This window comes from Tachypleus tridentatus, chromosome 11 (assembly GCF_004210375.1).
Source record: "Tachypleus tridentatus isolate NWPU-2018 chromosome 11, ASM421037v1, whole genome shotgun sequence".
Taxonomy (NCBI): domain Eukaryota; kingdom Metazoa; phylum Arthropoda; class Merostomata; order Xiphosura; family Limulidae; genus Tachypleus; species Tachypleus tridentatus.
Genome location: NC_134835.1, coordinates 73,641,939 through 73,666,739, shown reverse-complemented (window position 1 = coordinate 73,666,739; position 24,801 = coordinate 73,641,939). Strand labels below are relative to the sequence as shown.

Below are 24,801 nucleotides of genomic sequence, written 5' to 3'. Positions count from 1 at the left end.
TGGTGTGCATCAAATTGCCTTTTTTATCTCTTTTTCTCATCATCTTTAATGTTTTGGTATTAATTTGTTTTTGTGACTGAAGCAAAAACTTTTTTGCATTGATTTTTTTTATTTGTGAGTTTGATAAATTGTTATGAAGAAAAAGTACTGTGACTTTTAATATTCTTTTCATAAGTTCTGAATTTTTGCTTACAAATAAAAAAATTAATTTTCTCTCACTAGTACTTCTGTACATTTGTTGTTTTCTTTTTACAGATCCAACAGGAACAGGAAAGTTGTTTTTTGATTTTTTTCGTGTTCTAAAAGCTGTGCAACTAGCGAATAAGGGAAGACATGTTTTCTGGTTGTATGAAAATGTTGCATCTATGCCCCAGGAGTATAAGGCAACTATTACTCGTTTTCTTCAGGTAATTTATGAAGCTATAAAAACACTTCTAAAACACACTTCTAGCATAAGATGTGGTATCATCTTGAAAGTTAATTAAGAATGAAATCATTTCAAACACAAATGCTTTTGGGTAGGTATTGTGCAAGGAAGTTTTGTCACCCTCCTATTGGTGAAAGGCTATTGTTGCATGGTGTTCTCATGCACTAGTACAGCTCATATTAAACAAGTAATTTTTAGGTGAGAATTAGCTCAAGGCTAGTGCCATGCAAATTTCATAGACGGATTTGCAAGGAGTCAAGCTATTCTATGTGGAAAGGTATATATTGGAAATACATTTTCTTATAAGGAAAATGTTCATATTCCTTGATTCTTTTTTCTTAAAGTTTATCATAACTAAACAGTGATGTATAGCTGTAGAAGCAAAGCATAGTGTGTTGGACAAAAAAAGCCCAAGATTTGTGCCTAGACTTCTGTCAGAACATGTTATTGTGCTGAAGATGTGCTGTAGTAACACAATAATGTCATGTGGCATATACAATGTATAACTACTAGAAAGCTATGGGATTTCCCTGGAATGGATTATATTGATACCCATAGACAGATATATCTGTGTGGTTATGAAGAAAGGGGAAGTTAATATATGGTATAGAATCCATGGCACAACAGATATACAGACAAGTATACCATATGCTTGACATGACAGAGTAACTTGTGATAGGTATGTAATATATTAATAATGTTGGTAAACTATTTACAAACTTATTTCTTCATATAGTACTATATTTGCATTACATCTCAACAATTTTTATAACTGTAATAAATTGTTTTGGTGGATCCAGATACTATCGTAATTTAAAATATTTGATTAAATGTTTATGTTTTTATTAAATTAAATATTTTTATTTTAGTGTGATCCTGCCATGATTGACTCGAAGTACTTTTCTCCTCAAAATCGGGCTCGTTATTTCTGGGGTAACATTCCTGGAATGTATGCGTGAGTACCTCTGTTTTCGATCTCCCAAAAAAACACTTTGAAATAAGTTTTTTTTTTATAATTTTTTCTTTACTGTTATATTTATTATCAAAATTATGTTATCATTCATTGATCAGTTTTAAAACCATTTAACAAATTAATGTATCTTCATGTGATTTAGCTTAAAATAGTTCAAATCAATAATGATAAACAGGCAGATTTATATATGTTGGACCAGAGATTTATAGTAGATTTAGAAATATTTTTCTTAAGAAGTAAACTAGCATGTTTACATTTTATGGTATATGTTTTATATTCACATGTAGTACATCATCAACAGTTGAAAAATCATTATGCCTCACGGCTTGCCTGTCAGTACATGTGGGTTACATCACTTATTACCATAGAAAAACAAATAATATAATAGTGGTATGTTGATTATTTTTACATTTAGTAAGTGTTGCAAATATATACTTAAATTATCCTGTTAACGTTTCCTTGTTTAAGAAACTATATTATAGATTTTATGAGTACTAATTATCCAACAATAAAAACTTCCACATTATTTTTACAACTTTGGGAAACTTAAATATGTGGTCTTTGCTTATATAAGATGCCAAAATATTCTTAATGTATACAAATAATTTTTAACAATCTCAAAAGTTTTAAGGACCTTAACTCTGAAAGTTTTACTATATATCACAAATATTACCAGAATATACATTCAAAGTGAACAGTAATAAGAATATAATCAATACATTATACAAATTTTTAATTCCAATTTTCAAACATTCTGGTCTCAACTTTTTTTTTCTCAGTACAATTTATTTTCTGATTTTAATAATAATTAATTTTGAATGAATTAGCTCAGTGAAGCTGTAGTTTAGAATATCTCTTGAGATCCTGAGGTTGTGATTGGTTAAATTTATAATAGCTTACTTAGTTTGATAACATTTTCTGTGGAAACCTATAGCATTACATTCATTTCAAGGATAGCTATAGTTAAAATTAAGAACTTGTATTTTTTCTCCAAGTACTGAAAAATACTATGTAGAAATTATCAGTACTTTTCATTGGTTACAAATCAAATGTATTTTATTTCTAATTTCTCTACATGTTTAGGGTAAATAATTGAGATTAAAATTGTTTGAAATAATAGTGTATTTTTTCTTATCATCAAAATTATGAACTTCAGTGAGAAAGAAATGTGTAGTCGAGACTGTTATTTGATTTGCTACTTGTCACATGAGTTAAACTGATTTTGAAAGTATCACTTGTTTGTGTGTAGCTCTGAACAAGGCCAATTAAATAATCTAGAAGAATAAATTAGTAGCATTACATATTCTTCAAGTACTTATAGAAATACAGGTTTTTTTTATATTCAGAAAAATACTAATAAATCTTACTGCTCAACACTACATGAGACTCAGTCATGTTTTATAAACTTGCCTTGTTAGTAATGCTGAGGAGGAGGAAGAATTTCAGAAACAGGTAACAAGTGGTAAATCAAATGATAGATTGGACTTTGTTTCTTTTTCTATGAAACTTATGACTTGATGATGAGAAACTTTAAAATTTTAAATAGCTTCTATGCTGAATAATTTATTTACAATAATAAATTAGTAGTAATAAGATATCCAATACAGATATAGGTTTAGTGTTGTGTATAAAAATACAACTCAGACATCATACACATAGTTTTATTTATTGTGTTTAGTAGTATTCAAAACTGAAGATCAGTTTACATGTAATTTCTATTTCTACACATGGATTTGCTTTAGTAGTCATTACGTGGAAAACATAATCAGTAAGTAAATATTTAGAACTTTGTTTTTAAAGGTTGTGTGTTTTGATGCTGTGAGTTCCAGTTCAAAGGCATTTTAAAGAAACTATCAAAATCAGTTTGTATGAAGAATAAACAGTATTGGTTATATTAAAAAAAAATTAAAGAAAGCTGAAAGCTATTAACTAAGGAGGCTGATTTTTCTTTTTATTTCTTATTTGCTCCTGTGTATTGTTATATTTATTTGTTAGCACTAACATATATAGATTTATTTTTTGATTTATTGATAAGTGTAAGAGACTGTATTTTAGCTTCATCATGCAACTAAGCTTTCTTTTTTTTTTACTCAGACTTCGAGGGAATGGAGTTGTTATCTTGATAGACTGATGAACAATCACTTTTAATATAAAATTCTTTATTTTCATATAAAATACAGATTTTTAGGAATGTTAATATTTCTTGAAAACTGAAATAATAAATGGATTAAGTTTATTATATTTCAGCCCTCTTCAGCATCATCTGTTGCATCAGACGATCAGCTTAGATAGTGTTATTACACCCCATCTTAACAGGAAGGCCATTGTAAGTTGAATATTGTGTTATTCATTAAAATAATCTGGCTAATTTTTTTATTTGAAATGTATTTATTTTTATTTTGACACAACAATCTTGCATTTAGTTTTTTTGTAATCTAGTGTAGCATAAACACGAGGTGAGAACTAATGCTCAATTGATTTATTTTACTTGAAGATCCATCATGAGCCAAAAAAAATGACTTTCTCTTGTTATAGCTGAATAGAAAAAAAGAAATTCATTACAGCATTTGAAAAATAAGTATTATGGTTAGGGTAAAATAGTGATGATACTCTAATAGAAGAGTAATTTCTGCATTAGTTAACACTGTACAAGAGGCATGTAATGATTTTCCATTCCTTTATGTTTTTGTGTGGTTTAAGCTAGATCTAAGGCTATTTACTCATGCTTCTTTGAGTATGTACATAGTAAACAGTGAATTGTATAATATAGAAAAATATTTAAGTGTGATAAAAATGTGTGAGCTGTATTTATAAATAGTAAATAATTGGAAAAAAAGAAGACAGACTATAATAATTTTTAACAGAAAAAAAATCATTCTCTTTCTTCATGTACTTAATTAGAGAAGTAAGAAATATATTAGAAAATAAATGCCTTTCAAAACATTTTTAACATTGTTTATAAAATAATCAAACAGATAGGATTATGAATGATGTTTTAAATACTGATACTGCGAGGTGTTACTATAAAACATACTTTTTCTAATTACAAAATGCTGTAAGCATTTAATTATTTCTTGAAGGCTCAGTCTTATTCTTCTTTTCTTACAGTTGCTTTAAATTATGCACCTTGTATAAAATACATTATATATATCTTGTTCTTGCTTTTGATCTGTAGATCTGTGGTTTATGATTTCTAAATGCAGTTTAGGGAATCTTAAGGAAACCTGAAGTTTGCTGAAACAACCTTTATTTGACTTCTGATGATTTTGCAGTAATCTATTTTGTTTTCTTATCATTTGTGAGGTTGAGAAAATTAGAACAGTTACAACACGCAGCAACTCTCTCCGTCAAGGGAAGAAATGTTTGCTGCCAGTTACCATGAATGGGGAGAGTGATGTTCTGTGGGTCACAGAACTTGAACAGTAAGTGGTTGAGTATTATATAATGTTATACACTGGACTTTCAGCTTGATTTGAAATTTAAATTTTATTAGAAGCTCATTCATTTAAAAATACAACAAAATAACTTGCAAATTTTAACTTTTTTCTTCACATCAATATAGCTGATTTTTTCTATCAAAATAAGCATGATATCAAGTTGCCTTACACTCATCTCTCTGTAGCCACATAATGCAAAAGTTTGCCCTGACATAAAACAGTTTGTTTTTATCATTTTCAAATTAAATTTTGAAGAAGAAAATATCTGAATGTGAAGTCAATCACTAAATTATACAGACTGTAATTTTGTCAAGTAGTCTTTTATCCAATCACTACTTACTTTGGTTTCGGAATTGTGAATATATTTTGTTGTTACCACATCTTTGCTTGAAGACTTTTAGGTTTTTTTAATGTTCACCTAATGATGATAAGATGAAGCAATCTTTATGGTAAATTATTGTCACATTTAAGATAACTTGCGTGATTCAAGCATTTTTTTTAGTGTATTAATTATTGAAAGTTTTCTGTACTTGAGCACCATTTGTGGTGCTCTACTTTTGTGGAATAGTGAAAGAAAGTATATTTGACTGTGTATTAAGGGTCATGTCAACTGTTTTTACTCGTATTTGATTTTATCACTTTTTTCAGATGGTCCATTGGCTGTTTTCTCACCATTATTTTACCAGAATCAATTATGAAGAATGGCTGCTCACTTTTTGTACCTGCTTCTTATAATAATGTTGAACTCCATTGTTGGTGTTTATTTTTGCTGCTTTTTGAATCATTTCTAAACAGATTCATTTTGAAACTTAGCAGCAGAAATGACAGATCTTTGCTTCTAACCTTTTGTTTTGCATCTGCTTATATAACTAGCTGGTTCTACAACATACTATTATGTTATTATAGTACTTTATCTGAAGGTGATGGAGAGCCATTGTTATAATTTTTCAGCATAAGAACTTATTCAGGCTTTTCTTCTGTGATCAGAATGAATATCCCACATACCAATACAAACTCACTGATCAGCTTGTATACCAGGGCTTAGCTTTTTCTAATACTTCAGTAAATGCTTCTAGCCACGTTTTGAAACAGTCCATCACCACCATGATTTGTCTGTGTTATACTTTGACTGTAGTAAAGGACATGGAATGTCTTCTACATTAAAATACTTTTTTTTTTTTTTTGTGAGCTTTCAGCTCTCTTATTGGAACCTTCATTGGGCAACAAAGAAGATGTTAACATCTACTCTATAAAGCAGTGCCCTAATGTTGTACAGTTGAAATAACCATTGTTATTACTTTTGTGGTCATTCCCTTCACAGTAGATAAACAAGTAGCAGTTTTTACATTACTTTCTTTAAATACAGTGATATCTAACCCCAAAAAGTATTTCTATTAACATCAAAGTCTAGGAGTTGAAAAATTTAGGAAATGACAATATTATTGTGGTTTAGTGGTTTTTGTATTATCTGTTGTTCTGTATCTGCAAGACAGCTGGTATGGGTATTAAAACTTTAATTAAAATAAAGTACAGAACAATGTTTTGACCTTCCTAGGACAAACTTCAGGTTAACCACATGAGTTTGAAACTGACTGTTGCCAGGCACAAATATTAGGAATAACATGTCTGTCGTTTCTAAGACATGTCTGGCAACTTTCAGTTGCAAACTTGCTTTGTTAACCTGAGTTTGTCCTAGGTCAAAACATTGTTCTACATTTTATTTTAATTAAGATTTAATACCCATACCAGCTGTCTTGAGAATACATTTTTACTTCAGGTGGGTTTCTCATCATCACATATCAGTTGTTCTGTTCTTTATGGCATCTTGTACATTTTCCTAATTTGTTAGAAGATGTAACACACTGAAATTGAACTCAATTGAGATGACCACATTTTAGTCTGTGAATTGCATAGAATTACTGTTTTGTTTTTTGTTTATATAATTATGATGTCAAATTATACTTTCCTTAATCTTGGGCATCCATGGTTTATTTCTGGAAACACATTCAAGATATCCTTTGCAATCATCACATATTTCATCCTTCATCCAAGGTGATATACTAGAATATTTGTTATACTGCTAGCATTTTGTTTACTCTCTTGCTCTCAGAATTTTAAAAATTCATTAGCCATTTTAACCCTGATTGATCAGTTTACCTAGTGAACCTGCTGTGGTAGAAATTATTCTTAACTTAGGGAGTGATTTACAACCTTTGACATGTAGTGCATACATTCATTTGGATAATCTTGGAGTTACTGAAGTAAGTGGTTGCCTTCATTTATGTGTCTTCTAGTTGTTATAACATAGCCCTAACTGTAGAGTCACTGGTTTCTATTTTTTAGAATCAATGGTTCTTTTAGACTTTGATAGATTAACTCTGGTTGAAGCAAGATATTTATTGAGAAATTTACATGCTGTTCACATTTTTCTGTTTGGTAATAGTTGTGTGGTTTCTCCAACATCTTGTAAAGAAGATTTGTTATGCCAGAAAAACTAACTTCATGAAATACTAGTAGTGCAATGATAAAGCCAGAAACCCTTAAAACTAACTTATGATTTTTGGGGTTGACAAGTTTTATGTTTCTCCAGCCTCTGGTGGATGTATAGAAACTCTCTCTCCAGCAACTTTCAAGTGAAGTAGTAAAGGTTTTTTGAGTCAGTCCCAAAGTTATTTTTAAACAGCAGGTTAAGCATTCTTTGTAGGCTATTACAGGACATTGCAAAAATGTCAATGGGTTGTAATGTCATTAAAATATCTTGACATAAAAATGATAATTGAGGTGAAATATGCATCATTGATCTTTAGAAAGTTGCTGAATTGTTGCACAATATTTGTAGTAAACTACATTTTTAAATTCACAGATTTATTGCTCTATCTACTGCTTTATTTACATTCCACTTTAGAAACTTATCTTTATACCATTTTAGATGCATTCTTATTTCTACTTTCATGTAGAAAACTCACCCATTCATCGTTGTTGCTACTTCTCCTTTTGTGTTTCTACTTTGAAAACTCACTTCTCCTTCATTATAGATGCTCCTCATTTATGTTTTTGCTTTGAAGACTCACCTGCACATTGTTCTAGCTGTTTTCCAATCTAAATTATTTACTTTGAAACTCACTTGTAGCTGCTTCTCCAATTAGGTAGCTATTAATTTTATTTCAAGTACCAATCTGTTTTCTTTTTGTCTTTGAATTTTCAAGAATAATTATAGTTTTCTCTATTTACCCCCTTTCTATCTGTGTTGTGTGTCATGATACAGTATTACCTTGTTACTTTGACAGAATCACTGTGTTTCGTATAACTTATCAGTTAACAGAGCCATTTTTATTTAACTTGCTGCCTCTATTTATTAAGTTAAAAATGTGATTATTAAGCTGTGTTGTGTTTGCCATTCCATACACCTCTTCATTTTTAAGTTGGTTATTTAACATCATATGATTAAACATAAATTTTTTTTTTTCAATAGATGTGTCATATTTTATTTTGGCATAATGAGATTTACATTTAATGAAACTTTTAAGGTTATAAAGAACAGAAAACAGATTATTTCAGGAAAAACGTTTGTTTATTTTATAGCAAGGCTACATTGAACAATCTGCTGTATCTACTACAGGGAATTGCACCGTAGATTTTATCACTGTAAGTCCACAGACTTACTGCTGTCCAACCAGCACAGAGGAAATTGATTTCTGTTAAATTATAAACAAAACTTTATGTAAATTAGTCACAAGTATTTATAAGTACTTCAAATTCATTTTGTATGAAGAAAAGCTTTTTTTTTCAGTTTTGAAACAAGTATTTTATTATAAAATCTTTAATATTAAATATATTTTATTTAGTTTGAATTACATTTCATCACCTTCTAACAATTATACTTTGACAAAAACAACAACATTGTTTTCATTTTCAGGTGAGAGTGAAGGTATTAAAAATTTTAGTTGTTGCTGGTCAGCAGTGCAGTTGTCCACTTTTCGTTACTACTGTTGAAGGTAATTCTGTGGTGATGATTAATTAGACGAAATTTTTAATGTTTTATTTCACAGGACTGAATACTTTTACAGTAAATGCTCCAAACCTGACCTTTTCAGGGTTTTTGGCTTTCCAAGACATTATACTGATGCTGGAAACATCCCGCTTGGCCGGCGTCAGCAGCTGCTTGGGAAAGCGTGGAGCGTACCTGTGATCAAACACCTTTTCATGCCTCTGAAGAACTTCTTCAAACTGGTGCCATCTTCATCATCATCATCGCCTGCCACCTCTTCTCCCACAGTGACCACCACTGCCACAACAGTTAATGCTGTTGTCATGCCAACCTCTTCCTGAGTAAGATGGGTGGCTAGTAGTTAGTGTAATAACACTTTTTTTTCTGTATCTAAATTATGAGTATATGTTACCCCTTTGGGGACATAAATTGTGTATATAGTTTTAGAATCCATATGTTATGTTACCTCCATGGTTTTATTGTCCGTGTTTTAATAAGAGTTGTGTGTAACCTAGCTGGATTCGGGGTATCCCCATTTTTACACTGCCATTTTACCCATTATCCCTCCTTTTGTATTTTGTTTATGTTTAAAGGGTATCATAAGTCTATTTTTTTTGTTTTGCAATATTTCTTTTATCATTAGAAAGCATTTTGCCAAGAGTTAAAATGAAGTTTTAGCATAAAGACATGGTTTTCTGTAAGATTTTGTTAACAGTCAGATATATCAATATTTAATGTATACTTGGCAAAGTACTTGTCATTCAAACCACAACTGGTGTTGGTATGAATCTTAAAAATGTTGCATAAAAAAATGTCTTGGATAAAGGTCATTCATTTATCTTCATTTTTTTAACCTTGCACACTCTGTTGTTAATTAGATTAATTCATTTTCAGTGGTTGAAATGTTTTCCTTCTTTTTGAATCTGTAGAGTTGAATAGTTCAGTATTTTTTAGAGAATATTGTTACAATTTCTTATTTGTGTAATTGGGTATTTTCCTGAAGGAAACATAGTTATTCTCTGTATATATAATATTTGTCAGTCCATTAACATCTATGGAAACATCTTAAGTGGTTGTTGAAATTGTGTGAAGCACACATTTTGTTTTATCTTTCTATTCGATACAACAAAACTTAACATTATTCCTGTGAAAATTTATATATTGGTTAAAAAGGTAAACCTTGTACATTTAGTAAATTATTCATAGTTTGTTCTCACTTTTAGAAAGCAACTTATTATTGCTGGTGTTCCATAGGATTTTTACAATACGTCATCTTTAGAGCAAAAATGTTAAAAAGGTTATACTCTGAAGGAAAAACAAAAGTCAAATACGTGAACCCAAGTAGTTTAAATTCTTTACACAGTTATTAGGTCTCTGTCATTTTTCTTATCCATGTCCTTATTTGATAATAAGGTTCTTAAGATCCATATCAAAACTGTTTAACACAGTTATTAAAATGCAAAGTTCTTGCACATTTTTATGCATGTAAAACAGGAAGTGTCATGTATTTCGAGAAATCATTTTCTGAAAACAAAAATTCCTGGCTTTTTTCTTTAATTTGATAATTATTACTGTAAAAAAAATGGAATGTAGGTTAAGCGACTCAAAGCTTAATTTATATCATCAGAATATTATTCCTAGATGACAAAATATTGCATTATATGGCTCTGGAAGCCAGCTGCTGTTATCACCTCTTCTTAATAGAGAAGATTTATGTGTTGCAATAGTTTTTACTGTGGTTTTTTTTAACCAAAGAACTTTACAGCATTTACTCTTTTAATGGAAATTTGTTTTTTTTAAATGTGACAGGTAAGTACAGCTTAGCTTAGGAATCATTGTTACATCTTGAACGTTATCAGTACAAGTCTCATAATGTACTCAATAAGAAGTTTTTGGCCTTGTAGTGAGAATTCTTTAGGTCATATAAAGCATCATAATTATTTTAGTTCAGCTTTTAAATCTATAATCATCTCATTAATTGTATAGTTAGTACAAAATGCAATTTACCATAAATTTTATATTTTTAACTATTTATCCAAATTTTAATAAAGTAGCAATCTTAATTTGTTGTTTATCATGCACAATGCAAATAGGTATAGAATTTAAAAGGATTTTTTCCCCCTGACTCATGCACCCTTATACATTTCTGGCAACTACAGTTCATTTACCTCTTGGTTATCAATAACCTGGGTCTTTTGGTAGATGTTTTTTGTAATTGTAAAGTTGGAAGCAAATGGTATTTGCCATTTTTTAGAAACTGCCAAAAAAACCTGTTGTATACATTTTTAAAGTGTAGCTTTAGATTATTCCTAGATAAGTACTGAAAAATAATTGTTAGACAATGTTTTTTTTAAATATATTTTTTTTTAATGTTGGGTTTTCATGGTTAATAGTAAAGACTAACAAATCATGTTATTGACTCTTGTGTAAGGGTATCAAACCTTGAAAAAGTACAACACACAAGAACTTGGATTGTTCATTTGGTGGCTAATATATGTGTAAACTTTAATCAACCTCTCTTTATTCTTTGATGTAAAACATTTGTTGTAATTCCTGGTAAACATTTAAGAAGTATTCAAAAATACCATAAATGTGGAATAAACAGTGATAGACTTGGGTAGGATTTCCTAATACTTGGATTTTAGTTTTAAAAATTTTTGACATTGTTTTAAAATTACACATAAAATATTTTGATTGATAATTTAAAATAATGTGAATCCTTTGGTGCAAAACATGTTTTACAAAATTTGACCATTTCAATTTCTCATAGGTGAAACTTAATTTTATATTTATTATTTCACCTACTGGCAATGCTTGTAATCATTTTCCATAAGAGTATCCATATTTTATATTTATTATAAAGACAGTAAAATCCAAAGCACAGTTATAAAAACACTTTTTTCAGGTCAGGCTCAGATAAGTTAACAAAATATAAACATAAGAAAAGATAGCTAATTTCTGCAAATATTGACTCTTTTACCAGAAAAATAAAATATTTTGGTGACAGGTATGTAGAAGCTAATTGTATGCTTGAACATTTCAATGTTACAAAGACAGAATAAAGAGCCAATTCTTTTTGGTACTTTGAAACGTCTATATTCAGTATGACACAGCATTTGTATCAGTGTAATTTAGACAATAAACTTATTAATTATTTGTATTTAATAACTAGAAAAATTAATAACAAAAAGGATATGAAAAAAGATGTAGTAATTATAAACATTATACTTTGATTTTTTTAATATCTTGTCACTAACACTTAATTACATCAACACAACTAACTATTAAATTAAAACACAAGACAAAACTGTAAAGAGAGGCCTTTATTAAGTTATTTTAATGTGGATAAATGGTATCAAGTTTGTGTTTTGAACTGCAAGTACTTTTATCTGTTGTTTTAACTATAGTAGATAGAAAATACTCAGTATCATGTGTAAGCAACATTTTGGATAGGTTTTATATATTATCTTGTTTTCAATATGAGTTTAGTGATTGCTTCCTTTTTATGTCAGGGTGAGAAACAAGATTTATAGTTTTTATGTTCTGTGCAGTTACTGTGATGCTGCAAGTTTTAGTTTTCCATTCCACTGTCATTTACTATTTCTGAGTAGTTAGACTGCTACATTTTAAAATTCTTATAACTTAGTTACTTTATTTCTAACATATACCAATTATTCTTTTTATAAATACTTGTAACAGCTTATATTGGAAGTTGAGAATATTAGTTGTGATAAAAATACTTTAATGTTGCAGAATATAAATTGATTAGTGTACTGAATCATATGTATCCTGAATGGTACATTTGTCTTGGAAATGGAAAAAAATAATTTTTTTAAAGGATTATTAATTTTGAGTGCAGTTTCACCAAATCCACTAATTTATTTTTGTTTTTAAGTTCAACATTTGAAGTAAGGAAGTTGTTTAATGTTTTCTCACCAAACTTTAGAAAATATTACATAACATCCTGTAGGAAGGCTGAAGTGTTTGTTTTTTTTATTATTATGTGTTTGATTCCAGTTGTGTGCAGTTAGAATAATTGAGAGTTGGAACTAGTTTTTACAACATTTTGATATCTGCTGTTTATTTATATATGTTAATAGTTTCTTTAATAATAAGTACCTGAATGTTGAATGCCCATCAGTACAATCAGAGCTAAGCTAAATCTTGCCTTAAGTTTCTTGTTTTTTCTAAAATGAAAGTTAATTTTTTTGTTTTGAACAAGGAGTGAAAAATATAATCACCATTCTTTACCAAACGATCAGAGCTTCAATGTTGTTTGTTTTATTTGTGTGTATACGACAAAATATGACATTTTCATACTGAAAATACAGTTGCAATATTCAACTGTATTTTGAGGCTTAAATGTTTAGATACTTTTTCTAAAATTATTCTTATTGTCCTAGTCAATCTACAGTACGTTAAATGTCGGATCAGTAAGGCCTGTTATGTTTTACTGCTGGCTAAGAGTTAACTTACTATGTTTTGTATAATTCAAATCTGTTACTTCATTCACTAAACAGTTAAAACACATTCTTTGTTATTTAAAATGTTTGCATTTGTTACCATAAGTTTTCATTGTTGCGTAGTTAATTACATTTTTAGTAATTGGATCTATACGATCAAATTGTATTTTGAATTTCCTTAACTTGAAATTTCGTAAAGAAATAAATTGATCAGTTACCTTGTTAAGAGCTAGACTTAAAATGTATCAGTCCTCTCTTGGTGTAATTGATTTAATATAAAGTTAATTTTATTTTGTATTAATATATGTTTAGAAGCGAAGCATTGTTATTAGATAGACACCTGGGTAGTAAGTAATCAATGTGATGCTATGGAAGAAATATTGTCAGAAAATTGTGTTATACATTGTGTTCGTTCAGTAATAATTTCAATCACCTAATTAAGTTGCTGTTTTTGACTTTTATTGAAATGATTATAAAAAATTATTGAAATAATTATAAGCCGAGGTTTTTTAAAAAGTGGGATTGCTTCATGTTTAAATTCATTTTCACTGTTTAAAGTTTGAAATTGTGGTTAAATTGTTTCCAGATTTTACAAGTTCCATTTATTTTTGAAACTATTTTAAATATTATACTCTAAAATCGTGACGTAATGGTTATTTGTTGTTCTGAAGACTTTTCCTTTACGGATATTACATTTAGTTAATTCTGTATGTCAAAATTATATTTCTTTCTCAGTTGTCAGTGTTTTCAATTACGTTAGGAAGTAGGCACATCACTGCCAGATTCGCCGTTTATTGGCGGTAATATAAATCGACCTTTAATAACTTTGCTCTACGGATTCACGAGACGGTCAAAGCTAGTTTGGATAAACATCCGGATGAGTATTATAGCAAAACTAAAAACACTGGTAAAAGTTTTATACCTTTCACGAAAATCCTTGCAAATGTTCGTTTTTTATTTATTTATAGGTGGTGTAATCAAGAGGTTATTTTAAAAACGTTCATGAGATTTCAGTGTTGTAGAACGTACTTTTTGTAGGGTGTGACATACTTGAGTTTGATCAAAGTAGTGAGCTTAGAAAGTTTTGTGATACTGCAAGAAATTTAAGACATTGAATTATAATGGAAATTGTTGTTTCATTGTGCATTAGAGTAGACATGTGCTTGCAGATATGTTAAAGGATGGTCTATAAAAATAGCGGGATTTAATAAGAAACAAATCGTTGGTATTACTTTTGTAATGAATGTTTTAATAAGTAAGAAGTGTATTATTTTCTGTTTTAATTAGTTACATCTAAAATTAATAATAAAATATTAGTTATTAAAATAATGTTACTTTGGTACCCTTAGTAACTTTCATGTGAGTATAAATTTGAAAAATTAGGAATCTGAATAATATCGTGTTTCATAACGTTATTGCTATTATTTTTATAAAGAATCTTTATTTCAAAATGAAGCTCACAGTAAAAATATTATGTTTTATAATTTAATATTAATACTGGAAACGGAATTTCTAAATCGGACAAGAAGTATAGTTAAATAGCATTGAGGTATTTTGGTGAATCGTGAAGTTTTCACACTTTTTTTATAAGTTTGTTTCACTTTGAAACATGGTTCTTATCAAATAACCCGCTATTTTGTAGACTTTCCTATGCGTTTTATTGTTATAACATTCAAAGTCGGTTACTAAGTGAAATTGTTATTTTCGCATGCGCGATCTCGCCTGTCCTGTGAAAAAGATGAGATTTCAATATATTAGGAAAGTTGTTTATAGTAAAAAAATAGTTTAAAAATGTTTAAATTGGAAAGACATTTCATTGTGATCACCTAGAACAAGATATACAATAAGTTTTAATCTGTATTAAAGCGAGTAATAAAAACAAAAGATACAATAGGAGAGTGATATTAAAGGAATGGTCACCAGTGACTAAAACATGTTTTAGCCGTACTAAAATTGTTTTGCTGTTGAAATATGTAAGTAAAAGGAAATCTGATAAGAAACAGAAGAGAAATGTCAATTGAATTATTTGGATAACGTCTTCATATTTTTAAGTAGTAGCAAATATTTAGATGCATCAGAAGCAGGATGGAGAGCTCAGATATGTAATTTTGTTTTGAAATTGTCGGTAGTTAAACAGTTGAATAGCAGTAATGATAGAGATAGTTTAATGTAAAGTAACTTTTGACAAGTGTTACTGCTGTGTTTTGGGAGCAGTTCATGTGTGAATAGTCCATCACACACGTGTGAAGTGAACAGGGTGCAATTTGAGCTTGGAAGATTGTTGATTATTTATTTCAAAGGAATGTTTCGGATGTTATTACTTGTTGGAAAAATTTATTTTGCAAAGAAAATCCATTTCAAAATGCTAAAATTTTCTATTCATCAATTGATAAGAAATGGACGTCATAGAATAAAAGTGTACTGAAGGATTTTTATCATATGAGTGCTGAATGTGCAATGGTACTTTGTGATAACCGGTGAAATAAGTTACTGGTTTGCTGAAACCTGACAAACCACTGCCAGTACCACTTGCTGTATTCTTAAAGCAACAGCAATTTAATGTGATGTTATTGTACTGAAAGAAAACATAATCTAGTGATATAGAAACGTATTTGTATTGGTCAAGTTTATGTCGTTGCTGCTGTTGTTTTTATACGTTTTCAGAAATATGAATAATTTAAAGCTTTATAGGCTTTTGATGGTAAATGCTAACCGGGGCTGTACCGACGTAGTGATGTGTATGTGACAGTTTTGGTATAAATGAAAGTTTTTAAACCAAACGTAGAAGTGTGTGTGTGTTATTCGTGTAGATAGTTTGTATAGAAAATATAATAAGACAATTCACAAAAAAAATGTTTTTGTTATAACAAAGAGCATCGCACAGAAATGACGCAAATGTTAAATTTTTTGTAAGAGTACTTTTTATCTAAATGAACTCAAGTATTTACTTTGAAATGAAACTTCGTTAGAAATATTTAAGTCAACTACACAATGTTACCATATTTTGTGTCTGCACACAATTTTTAGTATATATGAACTACAAAATTTGGATTTTTCACAAATAACGTGACTTGCATTTTTACAATTTTTATTTTTTATGAAGAAATAAAATAATACTATTATTATAATGTTATATATGATATTACAGTATTATCGTTAAATAAAACAATAACGGTGAAAAACGTACGATGTTGTTACAGTAAATTAGGCCTAGCTAATTGTGAGTGCTTTGGAGAAAACTTGCACAATACAAACTGAAAACATTTTTTATTAATTTTGTGTAGAACTTTGGTAGTACTCAAGTTATAATACCAGAATTAAACAAAAAGTACCGATGGCAAAAAACAGTAGTGAAAAATATATGTTATTACAGCCCGTTATACCTAGTGAGTATTTCTGAGACAACCTGCACACAAAGGAACAAGTAAGAATAGATTTAGTTTCTAAAATTTTAATGATTTGGATAATATTTATTCATACTCTGTATCTATTAAAAATCAGTTTGTAAAAGTAAGTAAACTGTATCGTATTCCAAGATAAGACTTAGTTTAAGTATGGTATATTAATATCTGGCAGATTGAATCAAGTATCAACAAAACGCGAGTCACGGAAATGCTATGCAAAGTAATACTCAAACATGGATAGTAAAGACAATACAAATTTACGGTTGTACAAATAAGACAAACGTTTATTCAAATAAATAAAGTTTCTCACTTTGCTAACCGACTTCTAATTCAACGTATGACTAATTCTACTAGTTTATAGTTAGGGGGAGAGCGTTTCTATAACCGAAAAATATATAACAAGAGCTAGGGTTGGAGGAAAATAGTCGTGGAATTTCTCCACTTTTATGTCAGTTCCAAGCTTCTAATGCAGTATTCCACGATTTTTAGGTAACCTGTAGTAGAGGAAATAATTACGGAAGCATGCAGGAATCGTAAATATTCAAGATACAGTAAAGTTTGTCCGGGTTAACATTTGACACCAGTTTCCGGATAAGCCCATGTCGCTTGAATAATATTTATATCAAGACATGCAGTTTACATTTCATTGGTCTCCCAGCATGATTAACTGTGGTTATAAAATATTGACCATGATACGATTCTTCTGTGCCATTGAACAAACTGCTGTTGATTATTACCTGAAATTTGGATTTTTCTGTAAACAACACCTTCTTCCAGCTTTATTCACACCAACGTTTTTGAATCATGATGTTCATTTCAGCCTTTTGATTTCTCTTGTTTAAGCAATTGGTTTTCTACAGGGAGCAGTTTACACTACTATGCATCCCACTGTTGTGGAGGTAACACATTTGCACGTACGTGTACAGCTAGATCATTGGTAAAAATCTCTAATGTATTTTTATGTATCAAGTAAAGAACATATTTCTTGTTAGTTAATATAATCCTAGAAAACATGGACTTTTTATACAAACACTTCTATTATTAAATGTGTAAGTTTCACATACTTTCTACAAAAAAACATGAAACTTAGCCTTCATCTGTTACATAGAACAGCTTCCACCAGCTAAACTTTTGATTTGTATGTTTGTCATCAGCGAGTTCATCACACTAATGCTAGATGTGAATCCAGTCGTAGTAATTATTTCAGTTTAAATTCATCCGGAGTCCACTAGAAACTTCGGAGAGACAAATCAGGGGCCGTCAAAAATATTCCATTCCTCTTTGTACAGCACGTGGTAAAACCGTAAAGGTAGACGTTGAAGATCGTAAGTTTTAGATAGGTCTTGAAGATATTATTATTTACCAGCGAGGAAAGTCGGAGAAAGCTCGTGCTTTTTGAAGTTGATGTTAGCAGGTAACCAAGGCTGTGATGTCAAGAATCAGTTCCAAGTAAGCCTAAAAGTTCTAGAAATATTCTTAAAATTTAGACAAAGGAATAGTTATGGCTAAATCAAGCGCAAAATTGAAAACAAATTGAGGGTAAGAGAGTTTGTTTGTTTTCGAATTTCGCGCAAAGCTACACAAGGGCTATTTGCGCTAACCGTCCCTAATTTAGCAGTGTAAGATTAGAGGGAAGGCAGCTAGTCATCATCACCCACCGCCAACTCTTGGGCCACTCTTTGACCGTAACATTATAACGCCCACACGTCTGAAAGGGCGAGCATGTTTGGTGTGACGGGGTTTCGAAAAGAGACTTTAATCACAATGCTTATGTATAATTATACAGATAAAAACAACCTGTTCCAGGTCGAAGATCTATAAATCTATGTTCAGAGTAATTGTGTTTTGGGGAAAATGGAAGTACCCCGAGAAAATCCACTTTCACGGTCCTGGCGCCGATTTAATGTGTGTTTTTCTTATAGCAAAGCCACATCAGGCTATTTACTGAGCCAACAGAAGGGAATCGAACCCCTGATTTTAGCGTTGTAAATCTGTAGACTTATCGCTGTACTACCAGGGGGCACCGATTTAGTAGACCGTGTTGGAAGAATCAGAAATTGGGAAAAAGTAGGATCAGTGAACATGTATGAGTAACAATCGTTTTAAATTTAAAATAAAGTGGAATGATGAGAGGCGAGTTCAAGCTGAGGAAGATTCGGTTGTTTTCGTCGTCGGTGTCACTGGTTGAGGGTTGTTGGAAGAATACGGCAGCTGGAAGTGTCTCGTTGAGCGTGTACATGTGTTTTTTTTTATAATAAAGCCACATCGGGCTATCTGCTGTGTCCACCGAGGAGAATCGATCCCCTGGTTTTATTTTAGCGTTGTAAATGCGTAGACTTACCGCTGCCCCAGCGGGGGACGTTGAGCATATAAATCTTCTTTATGGGTTATGTGGGGCTGCCTCTTCTTCGATGGGGATATTAGCTTGAATTATTTTATGTCTTTGTGGTATTCGTATTTGTGTTTCATGTCGTCTGGTTTCATGTCAGTAGTGTAAATCTTATGTTGTTACATGCTGCGTCTGAGTCTGTTTCTCCTGTGTTTTCATCTTAGTCGGCGTAGGCAGGTTTGGTTTGTTTGTTTTTGAATTTCGAGCAAAGATACACGAGGGCTATCTGCGCTAGCTATTCCTAATTTAGCAGTGTTATACTCGAGGTAAGGCAGCTAGTCACCACTACCCACCGCCAACTCTTGGGTTACGCTTTTACCAACGAATAGTAGGATTGACCGTCACTGAAAGAGCGAGCATGTTTGATGCGACAGAGCGTAGGCAGACTTCGGTTGCGAAGGCTTTCACCATCTTCCTGGAACGTTGAACGAAAGGTCTTTTTAGCTCCATATCTTGTCTCAGAATCTATCTGAATGAGTGTGATGAAAATAATATGGTATGGTTATTTGTACAGTTATAGGCATTATGCTAGTTTAGAACTGATGGCCATTCACAATATAAACTACCTATATATTATTATTTATTATTATGCCACTCGATTACATGAAGGAACATAGGGCCGCAATCGCTTGCGGATTCATTAACAAGCTGGTTTTTTAAGTGAGCAGATTGTTAGCCTACTGCACAATCCCCAACCAGGATGAGAAACCTGAGCCGTCCCTAATTTTGCAATGTAAGACTAGAGGGAAGGCACCTAGTCATCACCACCCACCCCAACTCTTGGGCTACTCTTGTACCAACGAATAGTGGGATTGATCGTAACATTATAACGCCCCACGGCGAGCATGTTTAGCGCGACTTGGATGCGATAAGAGCAGTATTCCCACAATGATGAATAACTGCCCAGTTCTGAACTGCACCACCTCCTGTGTGTTTCTTATGGGATAAATAATCTTAATTCTCTCTCTTCAATCACTTCTTCTTCAGACAAACAATGAACACGATTCATGCCATTAGCTTTAAAAAATTGGAAACAGCACTCACCTGAAAATAAGATATTAGGTTTTTATAGGGGACGGATCACTTACAGTATGTGCCTGTGACTTGTTAGTGATAAGTTTCTTCAATAAACGAACTGCACACAATCCACTTGTTTTGAAATAAAATATTCAAAACAAGTCAGACATATATAATAAAACTTCATTATACTATTGGTTATAACAGTTGTACCCAGAGGTTTAAGTAATTATATCTTTTTCATGAAAGTCCACACGGGCTGATTCAACTACTTTAGAACACCCTTTGACAAGATAAGTTATTATTCTATATCTATATTGTTACAATACAAATTGTGAAACTGATTTTAAGAAATCGCTTGGCTAAACTTACATGCAGGCTAATTTCACTTCACTGACTTGTTTACTTCCTCTCTGTATCTGAACATATTTATAATAATTGGAAACAGGAAAATCTTGTAACAACAGTGTTATATATAACGAGAAAAACATAGAAGCTTCGAATAAAATTACGAAAGCCTAGTACAACAAGTAAATTGTGTGTACAACGTATCGCTCGTGCAGAGTAACGTAACGAAACTTGTAATAACAATCACATTTAAAATAATTAAATTTTAACACTGTTATTATGAAAATTACACAGTCGTTAGATATCAAATCACTAAATAAAATAAATAATAATTCTTAAACTGAACAGTCTTGTATAGCTAACAGATGACATGTCTCCAGTGTCCCTGCTACAAGATGGCATGCCAAACTAACACAGTGGCGGAGTTAAGTTATTGTTAATATTGGTTTGTAGATAGCCCTACTTGCAAAATAGCTGTATTTGATCAGTGTCCTATTCACTGTTCTTCTGGATAGTCTAGAACGAAGGCGTTTATGCCATATCTCTCGCAAGGTGTTGCAAGACTTCTTTTCACTTGGACATGCATGATTAAAACATGGTCATCTTGGGCAGTAATATTTCAGCGTCTACTAGTAGCCTTTCCTGGAACAACGTTTCCTCTACTCCAATGACGTTTCAGAATTCTGGATACACTACACTAAAGATACCCCACTGTTCTGGTAATGACCGTTCGTTTTATACCATTTCTGGACAGTCAAACAATCTGATACCCTATAACTTCTTGCACGTGGCAAGACAAGACTCTACAATGATACTAGGAAACTGAACAAAGCGTTGATTGCATGAAAAGCACACTCTTTTATACAAAACAAGTTTGTATTTGTGTTTGACAAACAAATGTCTAAAACAACTTATAGAGACCAGAATAGCATCTCGTACATGTTTATCCGATCGTACGCTACCTTCTCTGTTATTATTCGAGCATTTACTCAATAACTATTTCACGTATGTAGAGAATAACATCAATATAGAACAGTATGCACACATTTTGACCAAGACTATGGGTGTTTACAAGTCCTTGCTAGCAACATGTTTTCTCATTATTTTATATAACTTACTTTTTTTGTCTGTTGTATTTCACACAACAGTATTCGAAGGATAGATACCTGCAATATTTGTTCGTGACTTTAAATATACAGACTAAAGGAAGGCAGATGGTTAACATCACCCACTTCCAACTATCGCATACTTTTGTCAGAACCAATAATTAGATCTGACTGTCACTCTTAAAACGCAATCAGAGTCTCAAAGTGAGGTGTGCAATTTTATTATTATTATTTTTGGATAATAAGTGTTATGAGCCAAAGACCCTGTATCCATAGTCTGGTACACGTTCTGCTGATGTTATATAGTAATCACTGCTAAAGCTTGGCTCTTAACTGCTTTGTAAGTGGTAGACTGTATTTGCATGTGCTATTTGAATCACTAACTATAATTATAAAATTTGTTACGAAAGTATTGGTAACCTGAAACAACTTCTAGGTTCTTAATAAAACCTTGTTGACTGGGTGTTTAGAATTAAACACAAAATTACACAATGGTCTATCTGTGCTCTGTCCATACGAGCATCAAAACCTTGTTTCTAGCAGTGTGAGTGCGCAGACATACGGCTGTGCCACTTCTGGGAAGCAATAAAACCTTATTAAGGTCTTCTACGTATCACGGGAAGAAAACATGAAATACTTAATTCACTGAATTGTTAATTTGAAAATCTTTATTGTTCTAGTACAATAATGCTAGTTATCCTTTCATTTGTGAACATAAGACAATTAGCACGCATAAAAGAGACAAATTATATTTTCATATTGTAACTGTTTATATTGCATTCTCACTAATATGTTAAAACCGACATGCTACTTAAAAATTGTAATTGCTCATTGATTTTTAGCCGTGGCATAGCAGATCATAGAAGAGCTTCGAGTCTGTTTCGTTTTATCAAGTACAAACTTTTAGCTCATAGCTCCGTCATATCTTAATCGACTTGAGATCTAATTACAGTTTTAGACTCAAGATGTCAAACCCTTTCGACTGATGTATCTGACCACGCCCAAGATTTCATAGACTAATTAGCTTTAATCTTGCCCAAAAGGATTTCACGTGCTACAGTTATCGAGAGCTCTCTCTTGTTGACTTACAGATGATCCCCTTTTGTAGCAGAAGCGCTGGTGTTTTTATTTTTATTTTACTTTAAAAAAGACCACTTTTTTTAAAAAAAGAATAACACTTAAAGATATTACTTAGGATGCATGATTACAGCTCTATCATCTCTCAGCTATCACTGTAAACACATCTAGCATATATGATAAATGTAACTGCCCAGATAATAACGCATTTGAGGATTCTCTCGTACACAGATTTTGAATGAACAAATAAATTTATTTTTGTTAGTAAACTAATACACAACAATAGTTCATATTTCTAAACTGAATTACAGTTTTAAATGACTTGTTATTTAAACTGATATTGTATAATTAAGAAATTGTACAAGAAATACCGTTTTAATTGACTACAAATAAGCTTCGATTGCAAATAAATCATGCTTCTAAACCGAAATAAAAATTTACAAACTTAACAGATAACAGTTTAGTTGCCGAAATGTCGTTTTGATTATAAATATATTATTTTTATTGCCTGGTATGACTTGGTGATTAGAACCTTCGACTCGCAATCTGAGAAACGCGGATTCTAATTCCACCACTGAACATGATCACACATTCAGCCATAGGAGCAATATAGTGTACTAGTCAATCCCACTATTTGTTTGTAAAAGAATTTACACTGGGTGGTATTGACTAGCTGTCTTCTCTCTAGTATATCACTTTTAATTAGAGACGGCTACTGCAGATAGCTCTCGAGTAGCTTTGTTCAAAATTAAATAAACAAATCACTTTTATATCGATTATTTTAGAGGAAGTTGAAAAGGCTGACTTAGCAACTTATATTGGAACTTAAGGAACACATAGCAACGAATTTTTGTCTTCGGGATATTAATCAATAATATCTGTGTCATATCAAGCCGAAAAACTAACACTTACAAATGGAAACGTTTAGTTGCAAGAAACTAAAAGTGTTAAAAATTGGGTAGTTGCGGGATGGATACCTTATCTTGTATTTGAACGGAGAGAGTGTTGAAAAATAACCTTTTTTTGTTTTTGGATTTTGTAGACAATGCAAAAAATGCCACACTATCATAAGATATCATCGTATCATAACATTATGTGAGAAACGTCTCCTCGTCATTATAGCTGCCACATGTGTGATTTTAACTATAAGAGTTGAAAGTGCTACAAAGTTGTTCGGTGTTCTTATATTGTAATGATATCATTTTATTGGTAAACTAGGTTGCGCTGTGTGTTAAACAATAAAGACAAAACAGAGTAATTACTATATCTTGCCGCTGTTGTTGCTCTCTCTATATATACTCTCGGATTGATGTCGGAACAATTTCTTTAGTGGGTGCTGAAAATCATGGAACAAATCAAATCTCTGAATATGTCAGAAATTACTTTAAACCAGGGGGTTTATAAGTATATTGTATGGTGATGATTTAATATATTATAAGCCAAGAGTAACGTGAATAAATTTTAGAAAGTACAGCATTAGTATTAGGCCTATTATATTTTTAACACAACATTCTCCATTTAGTCTCTTAGAGATATTAAAGGATAAAGGTGTATAATGGTATTCAAATCATGCAACGTTGCCCTTATCCATTTCCGATGACGCATTTCACTCAATATAGAGTTCACTAGAAACAGAATTAGCCTGACTAATTTAGCGCCCTTTATCTACGCTCAAATTGCAAAAGTTCCGAGTTTGTGTCTTTTTTATAGCAAAAATCGCTCCGTCTATCTGTTGTGTCCACTGAGGGGAATTGAACCCCTTGTTTTAGGGTTGTAAATCCGTAGACTTACCGCTGTTCCAGCGGGAAACAAGAGTGTTTCGATGGCTAGAAATCTATAATACACAAAAAATATGCTTGCTTGCTGCTTTTTTTTTTTCTTTTTTTTTTCAGGATACGTATATTAAACCCCGTTTCGTACCGAAGCTGTTTGTTCCGGTTTGACATGCTTACACAGTGATGTATTCAGGCGTTAATGTAATGATCGGTGATAAGCAGAGTATAACAACTTTATTATTCGTGTAAAGACAATAGAAACTAAATAAACTGCTTAAATTCCACTACTATATCAAGCCTACTTTATTTATTTGTTTAGCACTTCCAAGCAGCACTGAAGGGCCGTGAACTCGGAAAAACTGATCCTTCGCAGTGGGAATAGCGAATCAAATAATAT

At 31.3% G+C, this 24,801-nt stretch overlaps 1 protein-coding gene across 1 annotated transcript in view; it reads left to right on the top strand.

The window, feature by feature from the left end:
* LOC143231378 (DNA (cytosine-5)-methyltransferase 3A-like) overlaps window positions 1-16,068 on the top strand; it is a 67,635-nt gene extending 51,567 nt beyond the window's left edge. Inside the window, exons 18-22 of the mRNA XM_076465923.1 lie at window positions 256-407; window positions 1,297-1,382; window positions 3,648-3,726; window positions 4,704-4,822; window positions 8,932-16,068. Coding sequence (XP_076322038.1) covers window positions 256-407; window positions 1,297-1,382; window positions 3,648-3,726; window positions 4,704-4,822; window positions 8,932-9,166 — 671 coding nt within the window. The 3' untranslated portion in view covers window positions 9,167-16,068. The remainder of the gene's footprint in view (window positions 1-255; window positions 408-1,296; window positions 1,383-3,647; window positions 3,727-4,703; window positions 4,823-8,931) is intronic.
* Window positions 16,069-24,801: the final 8,733 nt, after the last annotated feature.